At 37.7% G+C, this 23027-nt stretch overlaps 1 protein-coding gene across 1 annotated transcript in view; it reads right to left on the bottom strand.

The window, feature by feature from the left end:
* The window catches only part of RORB (RAR related orphan receptor B), a 211041-nt gene that overhangs the window by 51414 nt on the left and 136600 nt on the right, over positions 1 to 23027 (bottom strand). Inside the window, exon 2 of the mRNA XM_061425551.1 lies at positions 3978 to 4063. Coding sequence (XP_061281535.1) covers positions 3978 to 4063 — 86 coding nt within the window. The remainder of the gene's footprint in view (positions 1 to 3977; positions 4064 to 23027) is intronic.

The raw sequence follows: 23027 nt of genomic DNA, 5'->3' as shown, positions 1-23027 counted from the left end.
TTGGGTGGTGTAAAATGGAATATCTCCTGTCATACCAATAAACAAACATGCCACAGTTCTCTGTGATTCTGGTCCCCCAAATGTGAATTTCGGAGCCAAGCCATGTTGGTGGCCATTTCCCAAGCAAAGAACTCAAGACTGTCCCAGTCCTTCACAGGCAGGCAGGGTCAGGCTATCTTCCTGTGAGTCAAACAAAGGCACCCTGGCCCAAGGGTGGGGGGTGTTGGTGAGGAAGGTGTGTCTCCCTGAGGCAGGCCATTATGTATGCCTCTAATAACAAAGGGGCAAAATAAATACTAAAGCCACAGAAGTAGATCCAGTATGGAGTCAAAATTAACCCATTCCGGTTACTGTCTGAGACTATAGTGAAATAGGAGGTCCTCAAGCAAGTAAGTTTAGGTCTTTCTGGTACAAAATGAACTGCCTTGGACCATACATCACCCTTATAAATAAATCCACAGCCAGCTGAGTTTATTTATTTATTTATTTTGTCTAATTCTTTGGCTACAATCCACGTTAGTTATCTTAGCAAAAATCCTAAATAAACATTTTCTCCAGAGATATGAAAGTTTCCTTCACCCTTTCATTTACCTATTTAATGTTTTCCCCATCACTCCTTGCTCTTGAATTGCAAAACAGCAAAGGTGCAAAGTGCTACAAACAAATAGATTAACCAAGAGAAATGTCAGGAAAAGATAACCTATAGTATTGTCTCTTGGAAGCAGGAAGCCTAGAAAAGGTTCAGGAGGGCTGACCAATGCCCACGATGCCCATCTTGCTGAGAGGTCTGGAAGTGGACACCTGACTTCTTCTGTCAAACAGCTTCCATGTTTCCTCAACTATCAACGGGAGGATAGAGCAGGGCTGGGACTAGGGTGAGGGTGGTGAGGCAACCATCCTGATCACATATTTAAGGGTTGCCCAAAGATGTGGCACTCAGAATAAATATTTTAACACTGATTTTAAATGTTAAGAATCAACATTAATGCACACCCCTCAAAAATTTAAATAAAAGCAGAATTAAAATTATCGATTTTCCTTTTGTCTTGGGCTTCCATATGGCTTGGCAAAGCACTGCAACAGAGAGCTTGGCCAATCTTGTGAAAAACTCAGAAAATGAAGCATGGCCAAGTATCTCCTCTCTAAGGTTTTGTATTTATAAGCCCCAAGCCATTCAACAACAAGGACTAATTTTGCCCCCATAGTTCCAAGTGTATTATTTATTTAATGGACCAGTGGTGGCAAAATAAGATATCCAACTGTCCAGTTTGAAAGAATTCATGGAGCCCTTAAACAAGAGATCACATCCAAGCCCCCAGGGATTGAAATGATGTACTTCATCTACCGTGAAAGCTGTCAGAAAGCATAACCTCAGTCCATTGGTCCTGATTAAAGATGACTTGGAATTTACATTTTACAAAAAAAAGTGTGCGGTTTTTATCTGTGGATACTCTAAGTGCCACTTAGCAAAGGAGTTGACAGAAAAGACTTTTTTTTGAAGTCACAGCTACAGCCCTAATTTAAGGCCAATTTGACATTAATTGTAAGGCATTTCTTGCTTATCTGTTGCTCATTATTGCAAATGAGGTTTTTGGCATGAAAAGGAGATTTCGTTTTAAATTTTTATTGAATGAAAAGGAATCTGAACAAGTGCACATGCTGAAATGATGTTTTTTAATGTGGGTTGCTTATGTTGACCTGAAAACAGGATTATGAAAATTCAGAGACTGATACTAAATGTGCTGACATTGATATCTTATTCTGAGCAGAATTTCTTGAGTTTGCTATTTGGAGAAAAATGTAGCATATTTACAAATGTGGGTTTTTCCATGAAATAAAAAACTTTGTGTGATGTACAATGTCATTTTGACTAAAACCTCAGAATATGCTTCAAAATAACAATCTTTGAATCTGGGTTCCTTCTTTAAATAGAAAGGATGACAGGAACCTAAACACTCATTCTTGGCTATTAACCTGTTGGAATATATTTGTTAAGTAGTTCAATAGTTTAAAAATTACTGCCTAAAACTGTTTAGCTCCTTAGCATGACCACAGATTCATATTTTGAAATCAGACATTTTCTAAATCCAGCTGTAAACAATGAAACAAAACATTTCCACTTTGACAGTGGTCTAAAATCACCATCTCCATGATGATGGTGTTAGTCACTCAGTTCTGTCTGACTCTTTGTGACCCCATAGACTGGGTCCTGTCAGGCTCCTCTGTTTATGGAATTCTCCATGCAATAATACTGGAGTGGGTTGCCATTCTCTTCTCTAGGGCATCTTCCCAACCCAGGGATTGAACCTGGGTCTCTGGTATTGCAGGCAGATTCTTTACCATCTGAGTCACCAGGGAAGTCCTTTATTTTTTTTTCCATGGATAGTGTGTAAACTAGACCAGAGCTCTTAAAATTGTATAATAAACCAACACAGTGGGGTTGATTTCACTGGAGAGGGGTCTGATTCCCAAATTATTCCTTTCTATGAAGAAAATTGTCTATCTGCTTGCAGGAAGTAATAACTTATTCTAAGAGAGTAAAAAAATTGCTGATCTGTAATTTTGCTTTATTATTTCATGAGATAAGTTGAGGCACATTAAGGTGGATAGCATGCAATTCTGAATTATAGGCCTGCAGAAGAACAGAATAAAAGGCACATCTCATGATGTTCAAATATGGATTATTGTTTATCACCTCTAAAGCAGGTTGGTATGTTGCTGCGTTAGTACATTTGTGTTATTCTTCCCCCTCTGCATTCCCTCTCCTGACTTTATTTTCATTTATTCCTTTTTTCCCCTTTCCTCCCAGTTTCAATTCCAGAAATTATACTTCTTCGAGACTGTTATGAAGATACTGCCAATTTTTCACATAGCATGACTATCTGAGTTTCAGTACATTTTGTTTCATTTATATCTGAACGTCTTATAAGATTAAGGGTGGTTCTTAGAATCTGTGATTGTGCCACATCTCCTTCATTCTACTGACCTTAAATTAATGATTCATTCAGCTTGCATCTTTGATTGAAAATATAATTGCTTTTGCCAATAACTTTGCCAGTCTATCAATTTCCCTTCCTGGACTATAGCTTCATTTCATTTGTTCTGGTTACACAGTGCCCTTTTAAATTAGTTGTAGAACTGTTTTCATTTCCCCTTGATATTTAGTCTCTCATCTTTCCTACCTTCTAAGGATTGAATTTAAACATTTACTCTTAAATTTCAAATTTCTCTTATTTCGGATTAGTCTATATTAACTGCTATTCCTCCAGTTTTAAGATTTTAAAAATCACCTTGCTTATAGGAATTGGAAGAATTAGTTGGATTTGTCATGGAGGGGAACACTGGACTGAGAATGAAAAAGAAAAAGTTTGTTCATGTTCTCTCATGAACTAGATCAGTGATATTGGCCATATGACAGAATCTTGTTAATAACTCAGGACCTCTTTGATGAAATTGAGGCAGATTATTTTTAACTGACAAGAGGTTATCTGCTCCACTTTTAAGATTTCATACTTCTAGTTTTTTTTTTCTGAAATATGAGAATAAAGGATAGTCACAAGCATATTGCAAATGTTACTTTGACTGCTTTCTCAAGCAGATAAATAAATACAGGCCCATTAACTTATAATCTTTATTTTAAATTTTAATGTTGATATAAACGTGCTGGAGTTTACTGGACACAAAATGTTAATACAGCACATCAGTATTTATATTTTGGTACATGTGAATAACTGAGGCTTTTAAAGAGCAATCCGTTTCTAAGCAGCTCCTGATGAGTTAGACAATGACAAAAAGGTGAAAGGCCAAATAACAGAAAATCAACCCACCCACCACCAAGCAAGAATTCCTGAGTGTCAGCAGCAGGATAAGAATCCTTTAGCAGGCCTTTCAAGAGCTGTCACCTCTTGCATCGTGAAGCACACAGACGCCTGAGGCCAGCACAGACGCTGTCAGCTGTGCCTTGTTAGTGCCCGTACCTTGCAGCCTTCACACGTGATGACTCCGTAGTGGATCCCAGAGGACTTATCGCCACAAATTTTGCATGGTATCACTTCAATTTGTGCTGAAAGGGGAAAACAGACAGTTTTGAGCTTACAGAGTTGTCTTTCTTTCACCCTCCCATCTCCCTCCTCACTTCTCCCATGACTCAGTGTGGAAGACTCCGTGTTCGGGGTGGGCGGGCTGTAGGGTCATCTATTCTACCTGAATGGCTTCCCTAAGCTTCTTCTAAGTAACCTGGTGGTTGTCAGTCCCCCAGTCATGTCTGAGTCTGTGACCTCATAGACTGTAGCCTGCCAGGCTCTTCTGCCATGGGATTTTCCAGGTAAGAATACTTACGTGGGTTGCTATTTCCTCCTCCAGGGGATCTTCCCGACTCATGGATCTAACCTGTGTCTACTGCGTCTCCTATATTTGGCAGAGGGATTCTCTATCACTGAGGCACCTGGGAATCCCTTTCTAAATAAAGGGCATCGATTTACATTGTTTGTTTTGTTTTCCTTAACCTAGAAAATGTAACCGGGGACTAGAAGTTTTCTAAACTTTTGGTTTCATTGTTTTTTCCTTTTCAAACTTCATATAGTGTGACTTAAAAATCTCTTGAACCTGTGGTTTTGGTTTTCTTTTTGTATTTCAAACTTTAAGTCACTGAGAATGATCACATTACCTTTTTCAATGATATTTTAAATGAGCAAATAAAGCAAAACTGGAAGGGGTAGAGGTGATTTCATACACTAAATGGCTGGAGGTTTACTTGTGAAAATACCAATGAAGAATCTGTCCAATATTTATTGAGTATCTATCCACTAAAATAATAAAGGCTGTTGACATAAGATATACTAATGACACCAATTATCTAATCAATAAACCAAAATTAATACATGGAGATATCAAGGAAAAAATGATAAAGCATATGCGTACATGCTAAGTCACTTCAGTTGTCTCCATCTCTTTGTGACCACCAGGCTCCTTTGTCCATGGGATTCTCCAGGCAAGAATACTGGAGCAAGAATACAAGAATACTGCCATGCCCTCCTGCAGGGGATCTTCCTGACTCAGTGATCAAACCAGAGTCTCTCAGTCTCCTGCACTGGCAGGCAGGTTCTTTACCACTAGCGCCACCTGGGAAGCCCAAAGCCTGTGGGTACTATCACTTCAATAGGACTGAAACAATTTCACTGGAGATAAAGATATTTTGCTTTTGAAAACTGTGTAGGAAGTGTGAGGCAAAAGGTATTTCTGCAAGCAGGATGGAACTGAGATGGCCCCGAATGATTGTGGCTTATGATCACTGAGACAAGCAACTTGGCTTTAATGGAAACTTGGATCATAAAATCGGATAGAGGGAGTGATATCAGATTATGAAGTTCCTGGGGATCAGGCAGAAGAATTTTCACCTGACATCACTGGCTATAAGGAATCAAAGACATGAATGAAGAAATGGCAAAAGTGGTGGTTTGGTTACTTTAGAAGGGTAAGTTTGGCAGGCTGACCAGAAACAAATGGAAGACAATTAAAATTCCCAACCTGGGTGTCAGGAGCTGAAAGCGTGAATTACCTTACTAGCAGGATAAATGCAGAAGCAGCAGCAAATAGAAAGATAGACCAATGGAAGAAGTGAGAAGATAAATGAAAGAGGTGGAAACTGATGAAGAATCAAAGGTGACTTATAGCTTCCTAGCCTTCAGTGTAGGATTAAATAGAAGACTTGACATAAATGGGTGGTTGGTAGGGCAATTCCTTTGTGGAATATGGTAGGGCATAGGATTTACATTTTGCATGTGTGCAATTTAGTGTCATGTCTTACAGAACACGTATAGAACCTCTTAGAAAGATGATTTTAAGTCATCATCTTTGAGGTTATGGATGAATCCATGATATAAACTTTATTTAGAATGTAGTAGTTCCCATGTCTCTGATAGTATTCTCAGTGTTGTTAAAATTATACACACTAGGAAGATCTGCTATTCCCACTCCCAATTTAAAATAATTATGCAAAGTATGCTTCAAAATGCTTTATACATCAATCTGCCACTTGGATGCTTTCATGCAGTTTCTCACCCTTGAATATGCAAAACAAATATGCAATGACATAACCCTCTTTTTCTTACCATTCTACTTTAAAAAATAATGTAGCTTTAAGTATTAAAAAATACTTAGCTTTAGGGAAGTACAGTAAATTTTTTAAATTAAATATTTCAGAATAAGTTCAAATCATCTTTATAAGCAAAAAATTCAGTGTTATGTCTCTATTTTTCAGATGAGAATACTGAGGATTTAGGTCATTAATGATGCTCTTAAGGTGACTTGGGAAAAAAACATGGAAATTAGCTGCTTGTCCTGATAGTTCATTCAGTAACCCTTTCACTGCCTCCCACAAAGATAAAATACAAACACAATTTTGAATTCCTATATTATTCAAATATAGCAGTTAAAGAGATAAAAATAAAAATATCAGAAGAGGAGACAAATGCAAAGAAAAAAAACTTACTAGACTAAGTATTTCTATTTCCTTCTCTTCTTATATATGAACTAGTATTTGTTCTCAAAATTTTGTGACGTGAAAAAAATGTGAGATTTTATATCATTCTGTTCTGTTCTGTTCCCCTGGATTCCAGTCCCTAATCTGTTAATGATTGGACCAAGGGAAAAAAAAAAAAACAACTCTGATCTCGTTTTTTGGTTTAGAAAAGTTTAGCTGACAAACTTCATAGATTTGTGAGGATTAAATGAGTTATTTTCACCTTGTAAATAATAAAGAGCTACAAAATGTCAGTCTTCATCACAATCAAAAACATCATCCTTAGCTGGTATTTCTGATGCTTTTGAACAAAAAATATAAGACACATTCCTTTATTAAAAATCTTACCATTAAAAAGCCCAAATGAATGACACTATAAGTTATTTGTACTTTTTTTTTTTTTTTTGAGTAACATTTCCAACTGTGGATTTTTTTCAGTGATTGAAAAACTGACTAAAAATGCCAGGTATCCACTGTACAGTTGTTAGGCTTATATGATATTAAGTCAGAGGCACTCTTTGCATAAATTACTCCCCAGGGAGTAACTTACACGTGGGGAGAATCTGCTTCAATAAGTTCTTAATTATAAAATGATCTAACTCTAAAGGAAATGAAAATAGAGGTAATTTGCCCCCTGGGGTGAGAGAAGATGTTTTGGAAAGCCACAAAGGTTATCTTACACAACTTCGGAAATACAAATGGGATAAGGAATGATTCGATAGAGCATCTGCATATTTATACATATTTATAATTCTAGCTCAACATGTAATCCTGAAGAACCATAAACATTTCAACGGTATTTTTAAAGAGAAAGAAGTCCCTGCAAAGTGTATTTGTGTAAAGCTGTATGTGGGAAGGGAGTTACCAGTTTGGAAAACCTACGACCATTTTTATCTACTATGGTAGAATAGATCGTCTGAGGTTTTTATAGGTGAAGGTGAATTTCAATAATTTAAAGCATGAATCCTTCTCCTTTTCTCTCGTTTAAAATGCACTGCTTTGGAGCTACAGCTTCATAGTTCACACTATGTGTTTTATAAAGCACAGCTCCATGGCAGGGTATTTCAGACACTAGGACAACACATCAGATCATTGCTTCAGTGTTTGCCATTTCTAAGCATCTTGCTGCTATACTTGCCATCATTTCCTGTGTGACTCTCTTGCAGTGGCTGCAGATCTAATGACAAACTATTTATCATGGTTTCAAAGTGGATATCTAGGGAGGATTTGGTGGCCTGGACCTCACCAGCTGTGACAATGATGGTGATAGAGACTGAGGAGGAAGTTCACTTCCATACTTTTGCTGGATTTGTGGATTAATTCAACAGCAGCTTCTGAGAGACAAATTTAGAGGGGTTGAAATGCCCTGAGAGATGGCTTGAGACATGCACATTTATCAGGTTTTCAGTTTCTTATATTGTCCTTTCACTTACATTTTTCTATGGTAAAGCTTTGCGGAGATTAGAGTTAATTTTTATTTACCAATTAAACTTTTTTCTTTATAAAAGTGATCCTATATCTTTTCTTTGGAAATAATATTCTTATAGTGCAAAAGAATGCCAGGGGAGATGTTATATAATTTTATGTTTTACTTCATATTAGAATAATTTATGATGTACAACTAACTTAATATCCCCTGAGTTGGCAGGCAAACCCTATTCAACAATCGAGTAGTAATCCAGATTTGTCTCCCTTTTTGAAGACGGCAGTTCTCACCCTGGCATACTCCTGAGGGTCCTTCCTAGGGAGCCTTACCGCAACATCACTCAAAGTCACCATGCTTTTCATTCTTCCTGCTTCTCAAAATGTACATATCTTTAGTTCTTCTCCTTCAGAAGCCCCTGCTGTAATACCAGGTATTAAGGTTAAATAAACTAATCCAGGCTAATGAATTAACTAGAAAAATGAATCACTTTAATACATCAAAATACCTTACTGTTAAAAGCATCCATCAGGAATCATAGTGATAATGGGCCTTTTAGGTACTCTCTGTTTGGAGGCAACATTTTTTACTGTGTGTACTCCTGTGGCATTCCTTTCTACCATGCCAACTCTTATACCTCAACCCAGCCATTTTTATATTCTGGGCATTTAAAATCCATTGAGGACAGACTCCAGGTCATACTTCTTTTTAAATATTTTCTATGGACCCTGAAAGAGAATTTTTCTTACTCTTTAAAGCAGTTAGTCCTAATTTTTTTCTTTCAATACAACCAACAGATTTAACATGCCCTTTTATGAAAGAGGCTTTAAGTAATACTGATTTTCTGTATTTGGGATGAGGAGAAGAAATAAAAATCTCTCAAGATTGGAGTGGGTATGTATTTTGAAAAAGGCCCCCAGGTGATTCTGATATGATAAAAGACTCCCACTGAGAATTAAATGAATCAAATTATTAACAAGGTATTCTTTGTAGCACATAAACCATCGGCAAAGGAAGTAAAATCTTGGGATAAGGCCAGAAACTGAGAATACTAAGGAGTGACCCGTAATTCTCTCTGTATTTTCTGGCTTTCATTTGGGGGCTATACTTGCAGCATCTTTTGTTTTCTTAAGGGAAATAAGAATCATCTACCCAGGCTATGATAACTTGCAGTCCTGGACACTAGGTTTGCCTGTCAGATCCTGGTTCCCAGAATTTTACAGTTATGTTAAAATTGGACAGTGCAGGAAGAACTCTTAATGCCTGAGTGAAGCCCAATTTGCATATGTAAAAATTTCCAATAAAGATGACCATTTTGGTTAAAAATCTTTTTGCAGATGGTCTCAGTAGCCCAAGTTGTATCTCCTACTCAAATTATATCTCATCTATCATATGTGGCCAATCTGAATTAAAATCCCTGTTTGTACTTTTCTTCTCTCTCACTGGCAGATTAAGTATTTACCTCTAATAGGTACAAAACTTTCTGCTATCAGATAGCAACAATCCCCAAAGATGAAGCTGGTATTCCTGAAATCTGGTTCCACTGTAACTTTGATTTATCAGAAAACAGCCTGAAGATTGGGGTGGGATGAAAGTGTAGACAAATGACACCCTCAGGAAAAGAGTAAAAGCCTTTGAGCTTTTGTCTTTGCATCATGCTATGTGGTGATTTGAAGAGATTCCTGATAGTAGATCAGGTTTGTGTTCTCATTTATCTCATCAGGGCACACAGCATCTTAATCCCAGCATCCTGCTAAAATACCAAATATAGTGCGTGAAATTCAGTGTACTTTAGTTCCTACTGGAATGCCCTCACATCTATCAGCATCGGGGTTCCTCTTTCTTCTCAAGCTCTTCTCTGTATATTCTGCGTGGTGGTCTCTGTGAGCCCTCAGTTCCATTCAGTTGACAGACAGCTTTTGAATGATCTAAAGATGACATTTACTTTTATATCACTGTATTTCTCTAAACTGTGTATCACTGAAGCTAGAGTTACAAAAACCTTACTATCATATGATAATGGCAAAAAGTGATTTTTTTCAAAGGCATAATTTATAGGATTATCATGAAGGAAGTTGATTTATCTTTTGCATTTGAGCACTTATCCTTGAAGAGCTACTTGCCCTCAGACTCCCCAGAAGAGTGAAACAAGAGAGAACGAGACCAACAAAGAACGAAGAGAGAAATTAGTATTATTATTAGTAGCGTTATTGATAAAAAGTTAAATATCGCCTTGGAAGCAAAGCAAATCACTTTTATAAGTCATAGTGGTTTCAATTAATTTCCATTAAGTACATCTTGTCCTGTCAAAGTTTTAATTATAATGAGCTAATGTGTGTGTAGGACCTGACATCATTCAGATTGAAAGCAGCTAATTGTGTCCAGCTGTAAATATACAGCTAAAGTGTCCCATGCCCACTCACAGTGGGGTCTGTAGACCAGTGGAAGGACCTGGAGCATGTTAGAAATGCAGACTATCAAGACTTGCCCGGGCCAATTGCAACAGAATTTGCTTTGTAACAAGCTTCCAGAACAGCATTCAAGTTTGAGAACAAATGTTCTATGATGTCCAGGTAACTACAGTTGTAGGTACTATGAGAACTGATAGAATTTTTAATTTCCCTGACATTATGGGAAATTAAAAACTACACAGGATTCTGGGAAAGCAGATTCTGCTATTGTCTTTTAGGCATTTCTCTTTTGTTCAAAAGGCAGTAGGACAATTGAAGGATCAGTTACAAAAAACACTGGTCATTAATTGACAAGGCAGAAGAAAGAAAAGCCAGTGTATGTGTATTGCCAGAAACATCCCGCATTACTGTAATGCATACCCAGTGTTCATTTCTCAGGTTCTTTTGCAGATTTAACGACTGTCGGCTGTGCCTGCATCTTTTGCGTGTTGTAACACTGCGTGGTGGTGTGTTCTCCCTCTACTGTGGACTTGCTCTTAGTTGCTCTGGCTGCTAGTTTTACTCTCCCAATACTCAGTTCAAAAATGTCTCGCCTGAGAAGATGAAACAACAGTTTTTCTGTTTTAAAAATTGAATCACACCAAGTTTGCTTCTTTTGTGAAAGGTAAGACGGTCAAGTGACATTTGAAACAGAAACGAACTCATTTTAGCTACCCATGGTAATTCTGGGAATAAAACATTTGAAAAGCTGCCCCATCTCATGGAGGCAGATTAGTTAACACAGAATTCAACAGTCATGATGGATACTCATCACATTCCTCTCCTCTATCATAACGCTGTCTTGAGACCTGCTACTCAGAGTGCAGTCCCTGACGAACAGCGATGTGGCGTTGCCTGAGTGCTTGATAGAAATGTGGGCACTTAGGTCCTACTCTAGACCAATGTAATCAGAATCTGCACTGTTAAAGAATTACTGTGATGCATATGCACAGCACACTTTGAGAAATTCTGAAAGAGAGAAAGGAAAGATATTCTACAATTTAACTCTCATGGTGTCTGTCTCCTAAGCTCCAATTCTCTGTGAAGAGAACTTGATATAAGACAAAAAGGGCATGTTATCTGTTTTGATAGCTGTTCTCCATTTATAAAAAGAAGAAAACAGCATTTTGCTTCAGTGAAAAAACTTGTCTCTCTTCAGTTCCTTAATTTTTTTCTGAGCCCTTTTCTCTAGTTTTTGTTTAACTGAAAACTTCAATAGCAAGTTCAGGTTTATGTAGAACCAGCTTCACTGATGGCTGGCAAGACGGAGAAATTCCACACACCAGGTCACATGGATGATTCAGAGTGACCAGGCAGAGTTCACTCCCTGGAGAAAAATTCAAAAAATTCTCCATTCAGAAGATGAAAAAATATAACTTTTCTATGTTAAAAATCTAATTGCATTCAGAGAATGAAGAGAAGTCACAGACTGAGACAAAATACTGTAAAATACGTATGTGATAAAAGACTCGTACGCAAAATATTCAAAGAGCTCTTAAACCTCAAAAACTGGGCAAAAGGTCAAAACTGACATCTCACCAAAGAAAGATGCTCAATATTATATGTTGTGTATTAGTCACTCAGCTGTGTCCTACTTTTTACAACCTCATGGACTCTAGCCTGCTAGGCTTCTCTATCTATGAAATTCTCCAGGCAAGAAGACTGGGGTGGGTTTTCACTTTCCTACTCCTAGGGATCTTCCTGACCCAGGGATTGAACCTGGGTCTCAGGCAGATTCTTTACCATCTGAGCCACCAGGGAAGCCCATCATATATTATTAGGGAATTACAAATTAATATTTTAATATTAATTAGTTAATATTAACAGTGAGATGCCACTACACAGTTGTTAGAATGACTGAAATCTAAAAAAAAAAAAAGACAATACCAAATGCCGGTAAGGATGCAGAATAAAGGGAACTTGTTGCTGATGGGAAAGCAAAATGGTACAGCCACTTTGGAAGACAGGTTGGCAGTTTCTTACACAGCCACATGATGTTACCATATGACTCGGCAATTCCTCTGTTAGGTATTTACAAGTGAGTTGAAAACTTATATCTACATAAAAACCTGCAAATGGATGTTTATGGCAACTTTATTCATAATTACCCCAAACTGGAAACAAACAAGATATCCTTCAATAAGTGAGTGGATAAACCCACTATGGTACATCCAGACAATGAGCTATTATTCAGTGGCTAAAAAGAAATGGGCTATCAAGCCATGAAAAGATAAGGAGAAACCTTATATGCATATTGCTCAGTGAAAGAAAGTCTGAATAGGCTACTTACTGTATAACAGCCTGGAAAAGGCAGAACTCTAGAGACAGTAAAAAACAAACAAACAAAAACAACAGCAGTTATCCCAGCTTTGGAAGATAAATAGGTGAAACACAGAGAATTGTTAGGGTGGTGAAACTGTTCTATGGGATACTATAATGATGGATACATGTCTATGCATCTGTTGAAACTCATAGAAACCCACAGAACAGTACAATACTAAGAATGGACGTTAATCTAAACTACGGACATAGTTAATAACAAGTCAGTATTGGTTGACTAATTAATTGGTTCTTTATTATATCACACTAATGCAAGCTATTAATAATGGAGGAAATTGTATATGAGAGGGTGGGTAGACTTCCACTCAATTATTCTGTAAATCTAAAACTGCACTAAAAATTCTAGTAAATATTAAAAATAATTGAATTACTGAAAAGTGCTTCTTTTAATGGAGGTGGTGAGAATTGTCTGAGACAGCCCAGCAAAGGCAATTCAGCAAACATTTGTTTTAGGTCACAGATATATGCAAACCAACTTTCTATCTTCAAAGTGAGTACAATGATTGTACAGCCGCACACAGGTCTACATGACCTTAACACAGGGCAGACAGAAGAATGCTTAAATAAACCTGGAAGAAGAAATACATTGGTTTCAACCAGAGAAAACTGGCAAGACTTGGCGGATGAGGTGGCTTTTGAGCCAGGTCTTAGAGAGAGAGCAGGGTAGTTAATGGAGTTAAATGAAAAATAAATAGTAGCAGAATTCTTTTAGGATTATCAAATAATTACGCTTTTGTCTGTAGGCACATATGTCAGGTTGAGTCATAAATTTGCCACCCTTTTGTGCAAGGAGACAGGCAACACTGCCAGTTCCTTGTGATTCAACCCAGTTTTACTGTTCAGTATGCTCTAAGATGTGGTTCCTATATCATGTTCTTTTCAAGAATATTTGAAAAGGCCAATTAAAAGGGATATATATCAGAGAAATATAAAAATAAAGCCACTAAATTATATATCTGAAGGTAGGATTTTCCTGTCAGTCCAGTGGTTACGACTCTGAACTTCCCATGTAGGGGATGCAGGATCGACCCCTAGTCGGGGAACTAAAATCCCACATGCTGTATGACACAGCCAAAAATAAAATCAATAAGTAAAAATTAAAAAAATACACATATATATTTGAAGGTAAGGGATTCAAATTTTGAAAAAACAACACTAATTAAATACACACACACACATATACAGACACTCACACACACCCAAAAAACCCCAAGCAACTGAAAGTACACAGTGGGGTGGAAAGAACATGATATTAGTTTCTCACTCTTTCCATTGATAGAAACACTGAAGACTATTCCTGAAGTTCTCAGAACTTTTTCAGAGAATTCAAAAATAAGAAAAACATGTTTCTTTCTGCATAATGGTAAAGACTAAATCCCTTAAAGTGTTTTAAAAAAAAAGACAAGGCAGGACTACAGAGGAAAAGATGAAGACAAAGTCTAAAATACAGTGACCAAAATCCAATTCAATGCCTTTGTTCTTGAAAAGAGAAAACTTCGAAATAAATGTGGCATCTCATCTTGTCTCTCATGAGATACCTGGGGATTATTGTCCTACATGAGGACGATGTCCACGTAAGAGCAGAATGTTGGCATCATAGTAACATTCTCCTTACTAATGTAATAAAAGCTTGATTTAATTGGCACATAATGTCCTACAAGTTGCTTGGATAGTCAAAAACTGAACAGTAGTATAATTTATCCCTCTTTCATATTTACAAACATTTCTGTTTTTTTTAGATGGCTCAGTGGGTAAAGAATTTGCCTGCAATGCAGGAGACTAGAGAGCTTGATCTTTGGATCGGGAAGATCCTCTGGAGGAAGAAATGGCAACCCATTCCAGTATTCTTGCTTGAGAAATCCTGTGAACAGAGGAGTCTGGTGGGCTACAATCCATAGGGTCACAAAGATTCAGGCACACCCGAGCAACTAAACACACACACACAATGTGTTTTTCAAACATACCTTTAGCCATAGATACAGCAAATAATTACATAAAGTTTAGACCATAGTGTAAATGAGATATTTATACCAGTTTTGTGTGTGTTGGTGTGGAGGAGAAGAGGATGAAATGGATGAAGAACAATTACTATCAGTGGCCCCAAAGACTTCCTTTGTCATCACAGGATTGATGTAGGGGAAAATTTGTATGAATAGGCAGTCCAACATGTCATGAGGGATCTTTCACTTAAGGGAGGACACTTGGACATCAGTGATCATTAATCCTATAAGAGCTAAGATTTTAGGAACTCATTTTTTGGATTAACTTCAAGAGATTTGATTTTGTTTTTAACATAGTGCTACAAAAGTAAAATACATTATAAGTTTCTGCATTGAGATTACATAAACATCATTTATGTCCTAGCAAACTTGCAATTAAGCCTGTATTGTTTCTGAATTGAATCTTAAAAAACATTATAGAATTGAAAAGACAACCTTAATTTTTATTTCTAGAGATGAGAACAAGTTTGGAGGTTTTTGGAGAAAGAAATCTTTGGGTTTAGTTCATCTTTACATAGGCAGCCTGTTTCAAAAAGGGAGACACTTAGAATGTAAAGGAATGTATTCTCATTTGCATGTAGCACCAGGAATTATTTTAGAGGTAAAATGATAATTTAAGATGTTACTCCAGAAGCTCTCCCTTATGATTTCATCCTATTATAAATGTCATAAAGCCCCTACATCAAGGTAGGCAAAGGTTTAGCTACCCAACAAATGTAGAATTATTAGTACCCATTCCCTCGAAGACTGAAGTGCATTTCTGCTGATACCGCACACTTTCCCTAAAGAGATTACCAGCATAATCCTAAATATTATAGGACCCAAGCTATCTTATTTTTGAGCTCATCAGATCCAGCATGCTGCACGTAATCCCTAACAGCTTTATTCAGTGTTTACGTAAGCTGGTGAAGGAGTTCCATGAACAACGATGACCAAGTACTAAGAACAGACACGGTGATTTTCACATTCCATTTTCACAAGTTTCTTTTGAACTGTTTTTCTATAAGCAGCAAATTCATAATCATTGCTTGATAGCTTCTAACAGTATTTTCATGGAGATGTTTATGGTTGCTCCATTTGTTAGCTGTATTTCTTATACATTAATTTCTACCAAAGGCATTTTGATGCTACCAGGTGGTCTAAATTGGTAGGAAAAAGTGTTTTTTCTTTAGAGGCTTGAATTATTCAAGGCAGAAATATGTATTTTGGGGGGAAATAATAGAGGAAAAATACTGGTGAAAACCAGTTGCTAAGCACAGCACCAAAATTTTCTACTGTAGTAACCGGAAAAAAACCAAAACACCCTGCAGGTTTAATCTGGAATATTCCTTTTAATTCCACTAAAATTTAAGACAAAATTAAAATATCTGGTTCTCTTTGCAAAATGTAAGGCACATTTTTTTCATATAGTTCATTTAAAAAATGAAGTGTGTGTGTATATGTGTGTGTGTGTAAGTACCCATACACATATAAGCTCCAAAAATTAAATTCTGTGTTTGATGTAATTTTACAATAGAGGACAAGTTCATGTTGTTTTAAACACCAAATCAAGGGAGAAAGGGACACTTATGTTTACCTGTTAGCTTCTTCTAATTGTAATTCAGACCCAAAGAGGATTAAGTACATAGATGTTAATATGTCCAGTGTTATTAATTTCTAAACAACAATAGCAACAATATCCTGAGTAAATCTGTCAGTAGGAAGGATAAATATTTGTCTAAAGACTCCAATGATGTCAGAACTACAATCTGCTTGTAATGGCTTATGTCATGAATAAAGTCCTTAAATATATATTTTGACATCAGTGAATAACTGCCTTGAAACAATATCTATTCTTTTCTAAAAATACAGGCACTAAAAAGCTCTAGTATTTTGAAAAAATGTACTTCTGAGTTAATATAATATTTTAGGAGTTTTAATTTGCTTAGTAACTTTTTTGGAACAGTTGTTAGGTTATATTATTTGAAACAAATGATTATATCAACTTACATTTTTATATTTCCAACTGTAGTTCTAGTACTAGCAAAAAAAAAATGGCAACAAATTATGCATCATATTGCCCTGAAATATTTTTAAAATAAATGCACATAATCTATGTTATGAGATGATATGTGCTTAGGGAACTATGTATTAACTTATGAAAAACTTAGAAGAAAAACTCAAACATAATTCACCTGACTGCTAATAATCATTCAACCAAATAGAATTGTTTTGAAAACAGATTTCTTACATCTGAGAAAGTGCCTGCTATTATATATTGATAAACTGATTTTTTTTTTTTAATTAGAAAAGTAAAATGAACTTAACAACACGAATGGCAAAGGGACAAAATTCTGACATGGATGTTCACACTGTTAACCTCATGTTAGTGTAATGGGCCACACGAATTCAATCTCAAAACTTATGCATTTGGTTATTTGCTCTAGGATATGATAATATTTATATACAAAGATGTTCTCCAGTGTAAAATAAAGCTTGAGTCACTTGTTTATCATATGCATGCTCAAGTCAAAATATTTCACTGTTCCCACACTTAGCCATCACTTTATTTTGCCGAGAGCTTATACATGCTTACTGTCTTGGCTGAAGGATAGTTCGTACAGCTAAGCATCAGAAGAAAGAAGAAAATGCAAAACTCACCAGTGGCGTCAGCTTTGGTTTTGAGCTCGTTCTCACACATTTTGATGTTGCAGTTAAAAGTCTAACAGGAAAATATTGCACTTTTCACTAGAGGTCTAACGACTGTCCCTATGTTACCCCACAACGAGAATCCCAACAGACTGCATTAATGAGATTAAATGAAAGAGGAGTTAGAGGCATCAACTGTTCCGTTTCATTAAGAGAGGGTGAAGGGCTACCCAGGCCAGGAAGGCAGGAGGGGGAACACTGGTTTTTCTTTTTTGAGACAAAAGAATGCAGCACTTGCTAGATCACAATCAGAAGTTTAAGAACATCATTTTCTCCCGCCAGAAGTATATAGCTGCTTACAATTTCTGCATTTCAAAATTCTCCTTTGCTTTCCTCCCTTTGGAAACAGATCCAATAGGCAGATGCCACGTCACAGAAGTTATTTCTGATTATCAAAGTAGAATATAAGTTTCTGTCCGATTAATTTGCTCCAATTATTTTGGATCCTCTACTGAGTGAAGTCCGGGGAGGGAAGACTGCATAAAGGTAGTCAATATTCCTGTTTTCCCAAATATTGGGTTGTAATTGTCTATGCCGTGAGTATTGCACAGGCAGAGAAAAAATGCACACCATGCAGCAGAGGTAGCAACAAAGCCTGGGAACCAGTCGGGGACTTCATTTGCCAAGCATGTCTCAGGACTCCCACTTGCAAAATAAGAACAATAAAGATACAGAATTTCTGATCCTCAAGCCTTGTCATGAGGAAGGATAAATATATGAGAATGTAAAACTTGCTCTGACTCCCATAGAAAAGAGCATGATCTTTATTTGAGAGCAATATGCTCACATGAGTGCCAGCTTTATTTAACTTTTGCTTAGAGTTACTAAATTGTTTCCATGATGAGTCTCAAACGTTTCCCTTCACCCCTCACTTCCCCCGACCACCTTCAACAGTTCTCATTTTCTTTTCCCTAATCACTTGTCACAAATGATCTCTTGATCTCCTTCCTTTCTGTTCCTGTCTTCATGAAAATATTTCTGCTTTTTTTCCTGGCCCACATTGTATGGGAAGAAAGGCAAGGGGTGGAGAAGTGCTTAGAGGAGGCTGGGTAAACCCATTAAATATTATTGTCAGCACAGTAGAGCTGAGCCCAGTGGTTCTCAGCTTTGGATGCCCACTGGAATAATCTGAAGAGTTAAAAAATACTGATACCCTGGGATTTCTTTCTTATTTACCATTGATAAACAAATTGCTTCATTGAGGTGGGGCCAAGGCATCTGGAGTTTTAAACACTTCCACAGTGATTCTAATGGGCAGCCAGGACTAGAGATCCCTGAAATGTCTCTCAGAATTAAAAGAGCCATATGTTAACTGTATAGATTCCTGACCTTCACCAACTACTGAGTCAGAGTCTTCTGAGGAAGAGCCTGGAAGCTAGAATAATAAGCCCCTGGGATTGGGGCTTATTATTATTGGGGCTTCCCTGGTGGCTCAGCAGTAAAGAAACTGCCAGCAATGCAGGAGAGTTCTGTGGGGCAGGAACATACCCTGGAGAAGGAAATGACAACCCACTCCAGTACTCTTGCCTGGAAAATTTCATGGTGGGCTACAGTCCATGGGGTCACAAAGAGTCAGACACAACTTAGTGATTGAACAACAACAACAACAACAATTTACTATAATTAGATAAATTGGGGGAAAATTTGAGGAAAGAATCTTGGATTTTGAATCAGAATATCTGGTCTTGAATTCTTGGGTAAGTTATTAAACTTTTAGTAAGTTACTAAAACATTTTTGAATCAGAATATCTGGTTTTAAGTTTTTGGGTAAGTTAATAACTTTTTCCGTATATCAGATTACACATGTCCAACATAGGATCAGAACACCTGCCCATCTGAATTGTATGAGGAGGAAAAGCGAAAGGCTTAGCACAGTTGGACATTAACTATACTTGAAAATGAATCGGCTTGCCTTTGCTTATCTCCAAGACATGCATTTTGACCATTGACTCTAGTTATTATTTGTTCAGTCAATACATATTAATTCATTATTAATATTATTTGTACAAGGTTCTGGGAAATAAATATGATGGAATTCACACTCTCATGTGTATTTAAAACCTATGGATTTAGGGACTTCTCTGGCAGTCCAGTGATTAAGACTCCACTCTTTCAATGCAGGGGGCACAAGTTCAATGCCTTGTGAGGAGCTAAGATCCCGCATGCCACATAGTGTGGCCAAAAGTCAAACAAACAAAATAACCTATGGATTTAATCCTATTTAAATTCTTCCATTGTAATTATCTATATAGTAGTAGAAATAATATTTTAGAAGACTTGTTGGTAATAAGGATAGGTAAGAAAGCTATTTAAAACCACTTTTTAAGTCAGAAAGCAAACAGATTTGGGGGATACCAAATGTTTTGTGTGTTACCATTTAAATGCAGAGGCTGAATTCTCTGTGAACTACTCAAACATTAGTCAATACTACCTCGTGTGGAACAAAGAATATAGGCACCGTTCACAGGATGCTGGGAGCCAAATCTTGGGTTAGAAGCTGATACTCCTCATGCCTCCTGAGCCTTGAAAATAAATCCAGCTCCTGCTCTGGTGAGCCAGGAAATTGGTACCAAAGACCATTGAAACAGACTCAATGGCACCTTGATGCACAGAGCATGCATGTTCCCCACAAACAAAGGGCAGGATTGGAGATAAAAGCACATGCATGAAGAGTAAATTCAGCCCGAATAAGGGGCAAATGATCAGAAAAGAAAGAACGAAATGGTTGGGATTTCTCTAGAGTTATAGCGTTAACACACCACTTTCCTGATCAAAACTTTCCAGCCCTCTGCAAGACAAACCAAATTTCCTGTTTGGTTTGGATTTTTACAGCTTGGGCCAGCCCTGCCTTCAGGTACTTACTCTGTGATCACGGCCAGAGTCATCCATCTAACCTCAATGTCTGCCCCAAATTCGTCACTTTTCTGCCTTTTCCATGACACTTCTCTTTCTTCCTCAATCCTGCTGAGGGCCTCTCTCTACTGTGCTCTAGCTACGCATATGTGTCCTATTCTTGGAGACCCAGCTCAACTCCCATTATCTCTGCAAAGCATCCCCTGACCGCTCCATCCACAGTGATTACCCTGGGCTCCTATGTCTCTGCCACTTATTTGGTCCTGGTGTTCTACATTAATCCTGTTTATATGCTTACCTTTCACCTTGACTGTAAGCTCCTTAGGGATAAAACCTTCTCTTTGTGTGTCCCTCAACATCTAGCATAGAGATTCAATAAAACATATAGAGTCCATCAGTGGGTGGTGTATTCCTGCTGACTGACTGTAGTACGAGGGGGCCATGTATGTCTCACCACCTACTCCCACCATTTCCTGTAACCTGTGTTTCACTTTGAGCTCTCATCTTTGGTGTTTATTGGCTTATTTACTTGTTGCTACTCAGTGGAGATGAGAGAAGATTAAGGAAAAAAAATCTCTTCCCTCTTTTTGCTTTTTATTGAATCATAATTGGTTCTTAGGAACAAGGAAGTTGGACCAAAAAAACTTCTCTTGATTTCCTGTTTTCCTCTAATCTACTACCTTCCCCCTCATCCTCTTTGTCAGGCATTTAATTGCCACTTTGGAGATGTCCTATTGCGTTAGGTCTTTGCTTTGTCTTGTTTGGATTTCTTTTTCTCTTGGTTAGAAGTAATAACATTGGAGGGAAGAAGGAGTTGATCTTCCCCCTCTCCCCCTTGATGGCTCTCCCTTGACCCCACTCCACCATTGGTTCAGTTTAGTTCAGTCACTCAGTCATGTCTGACTCTTTGCGACCCCATGAACTGCAGCATGCCAGGCCTCCCTGTCCATCACCAGCTCCCGGAGTCTACCCAAACCCATGTTCATTGAGTTGGTGATGCCATCCAACCATCTCATCCTCTGTCATCCCCTTCTCCTCCTGCCCTCAATCTTTCCCAGCATCAGGGTCTTTTCAAATGAGTCAGCTCTTCGCATCAGGTGGCCAAAGTACTGGAGTTTCAGCTTTAACATCAGTCCTTCCAATGAACACCCAGGACTGATCTTTAGGATGGACTGATTGGATATCCTTGCAGTTCAAGGGACTCTCAAGAGTCTTCTCCAACACCACAATTCAAAAGCATCAATTCTTCGGCCCTCTGCTTTCTTTATAGTCCAACTCTCACATCCATTCATGACCACTGGAAAAACCATAGCCTTGAGTAGATGGACTTTTGTTGACAAAATAATGTCTCTGCTTTTTAATATGCTGTCTAGGTTGGTCATAACTTTCCTTCCAAGGAGTAAGCGTCTTTTAATTTCATGGCTTCAATCACCATCTGCAGTGATTCTGGAGCCCTAAAAAATAAAGTCAGCCACTGTTTCCCCATCTATTTGCCGTGAAGTGATGGGACCAGGTGCCATGATCTTAGTTTTCTGAATATTAAGCTTTAAGCCAACCTTTTCACTCTCCTCCTTCACTTTCATCAAGAGGCTCTTAGTTCCTCTTCACTTTCTGCCATAAGGGTGGTGTCATCTGCATATCTGAGGTTATTGATATTTCTCCCGGCAATCTTGATTCCAGCTTGTGCTTCCTTCAGCCCAGCATTTCTCATGATGTACCCTGCATAGAAGTTACATAAGCAGGGTGACAATATACAGCCTTGACGTACTCCTTTTCCTATTTGGAACCAGTCGGTTGTTCCCAGTTCTAACTGTTGCTTCCTGACCTGCATACAGGTTTCTCAAGAGGCAGGTCTGGTTGTCTGGTATTCCTATCTCTTTCAGAATTTTCCACAGTTTATTGTGATCCACACAGTCAAAGGTTTTGGCATAGTCAATAAAGCAGAAGCAGATGTTTTTCTGGAACTCTCTTGCTTTTTTGATGATCCAGTGGATGTTGACAATTTGATCTCTGGTTCCTCTGCCTTTTCTAAAACCAGATTGAACATCTGGAAGTTCATGGTTCATGTACTGCTGAAGCCTGGCTTGGAGAATTTTGAGCATTACTTTACTAGCATGTGAGATAAGTGCAATTTTGCGGTAGTTTGAGCATTCTTTGACATTGCCTGGAAGTAGCTATTATACACTTGTCATACCAATGTGGTATTTAGATCGTCCCTGGTGTTACAAGACATTTAGCTAGTGGGATTAAAAAGTTCCTTTAAAAATGTCTAATATTCAGGGATTAAATAGGAGCTGAAGCTTTTTAAATGAAAAACGTGTCATAAAAGAGAGGGAACTTGATTTTATTAAAAAAATAATAAAGGAAAACTGTTCCTTTTTGGGACTTCCCTGGTGGTCCATTGACTAAGACTCTGCACTTCCAATGCAGGGGCCCCAGGTTCAATCTTGGTTAGGGAACTAGATCCCATATGCTATAACTAAGAGTTTGCACACTGCAACTAAAGATTCCATATGCCACATACTAAAGATCATGCATGCTGCAAAGAAGACCCAAAGCAGCCAAATAAATAAATATAAACAAAAAAATGTCCCTCTTTATTACTGTGGTTCTCAAATTATAGTTACCCAGGGCAGCAGGATCAGTGGCATAACCTGGGAACTTGTGAGGAATTGTTTGAATTTCTCATTTCAATTCATGTAAATTCTCAGGCCCCTTCCAAGACCTATTGACTTAGAACCTCTGATGCGGGT

This window comes from Bos javanicus, chromosome 8, assembly GCF_032452875.1.
Source record: "Bos javanicus breed banteng chromosome 8, ARS-OSU_banteng_1.0, whole genome shotgun sequence".
Taxonomy (NCBI): Eukaryota; Metazoa; Chordata; class Mammalia; order Artiodactyla; family Bovidae; genus Bos; species Bos javanicus.
Note: the sequence above shows the minus strand (reverse complement) of the source record. Positions and strands in the feature narration are given on the sequence as shown.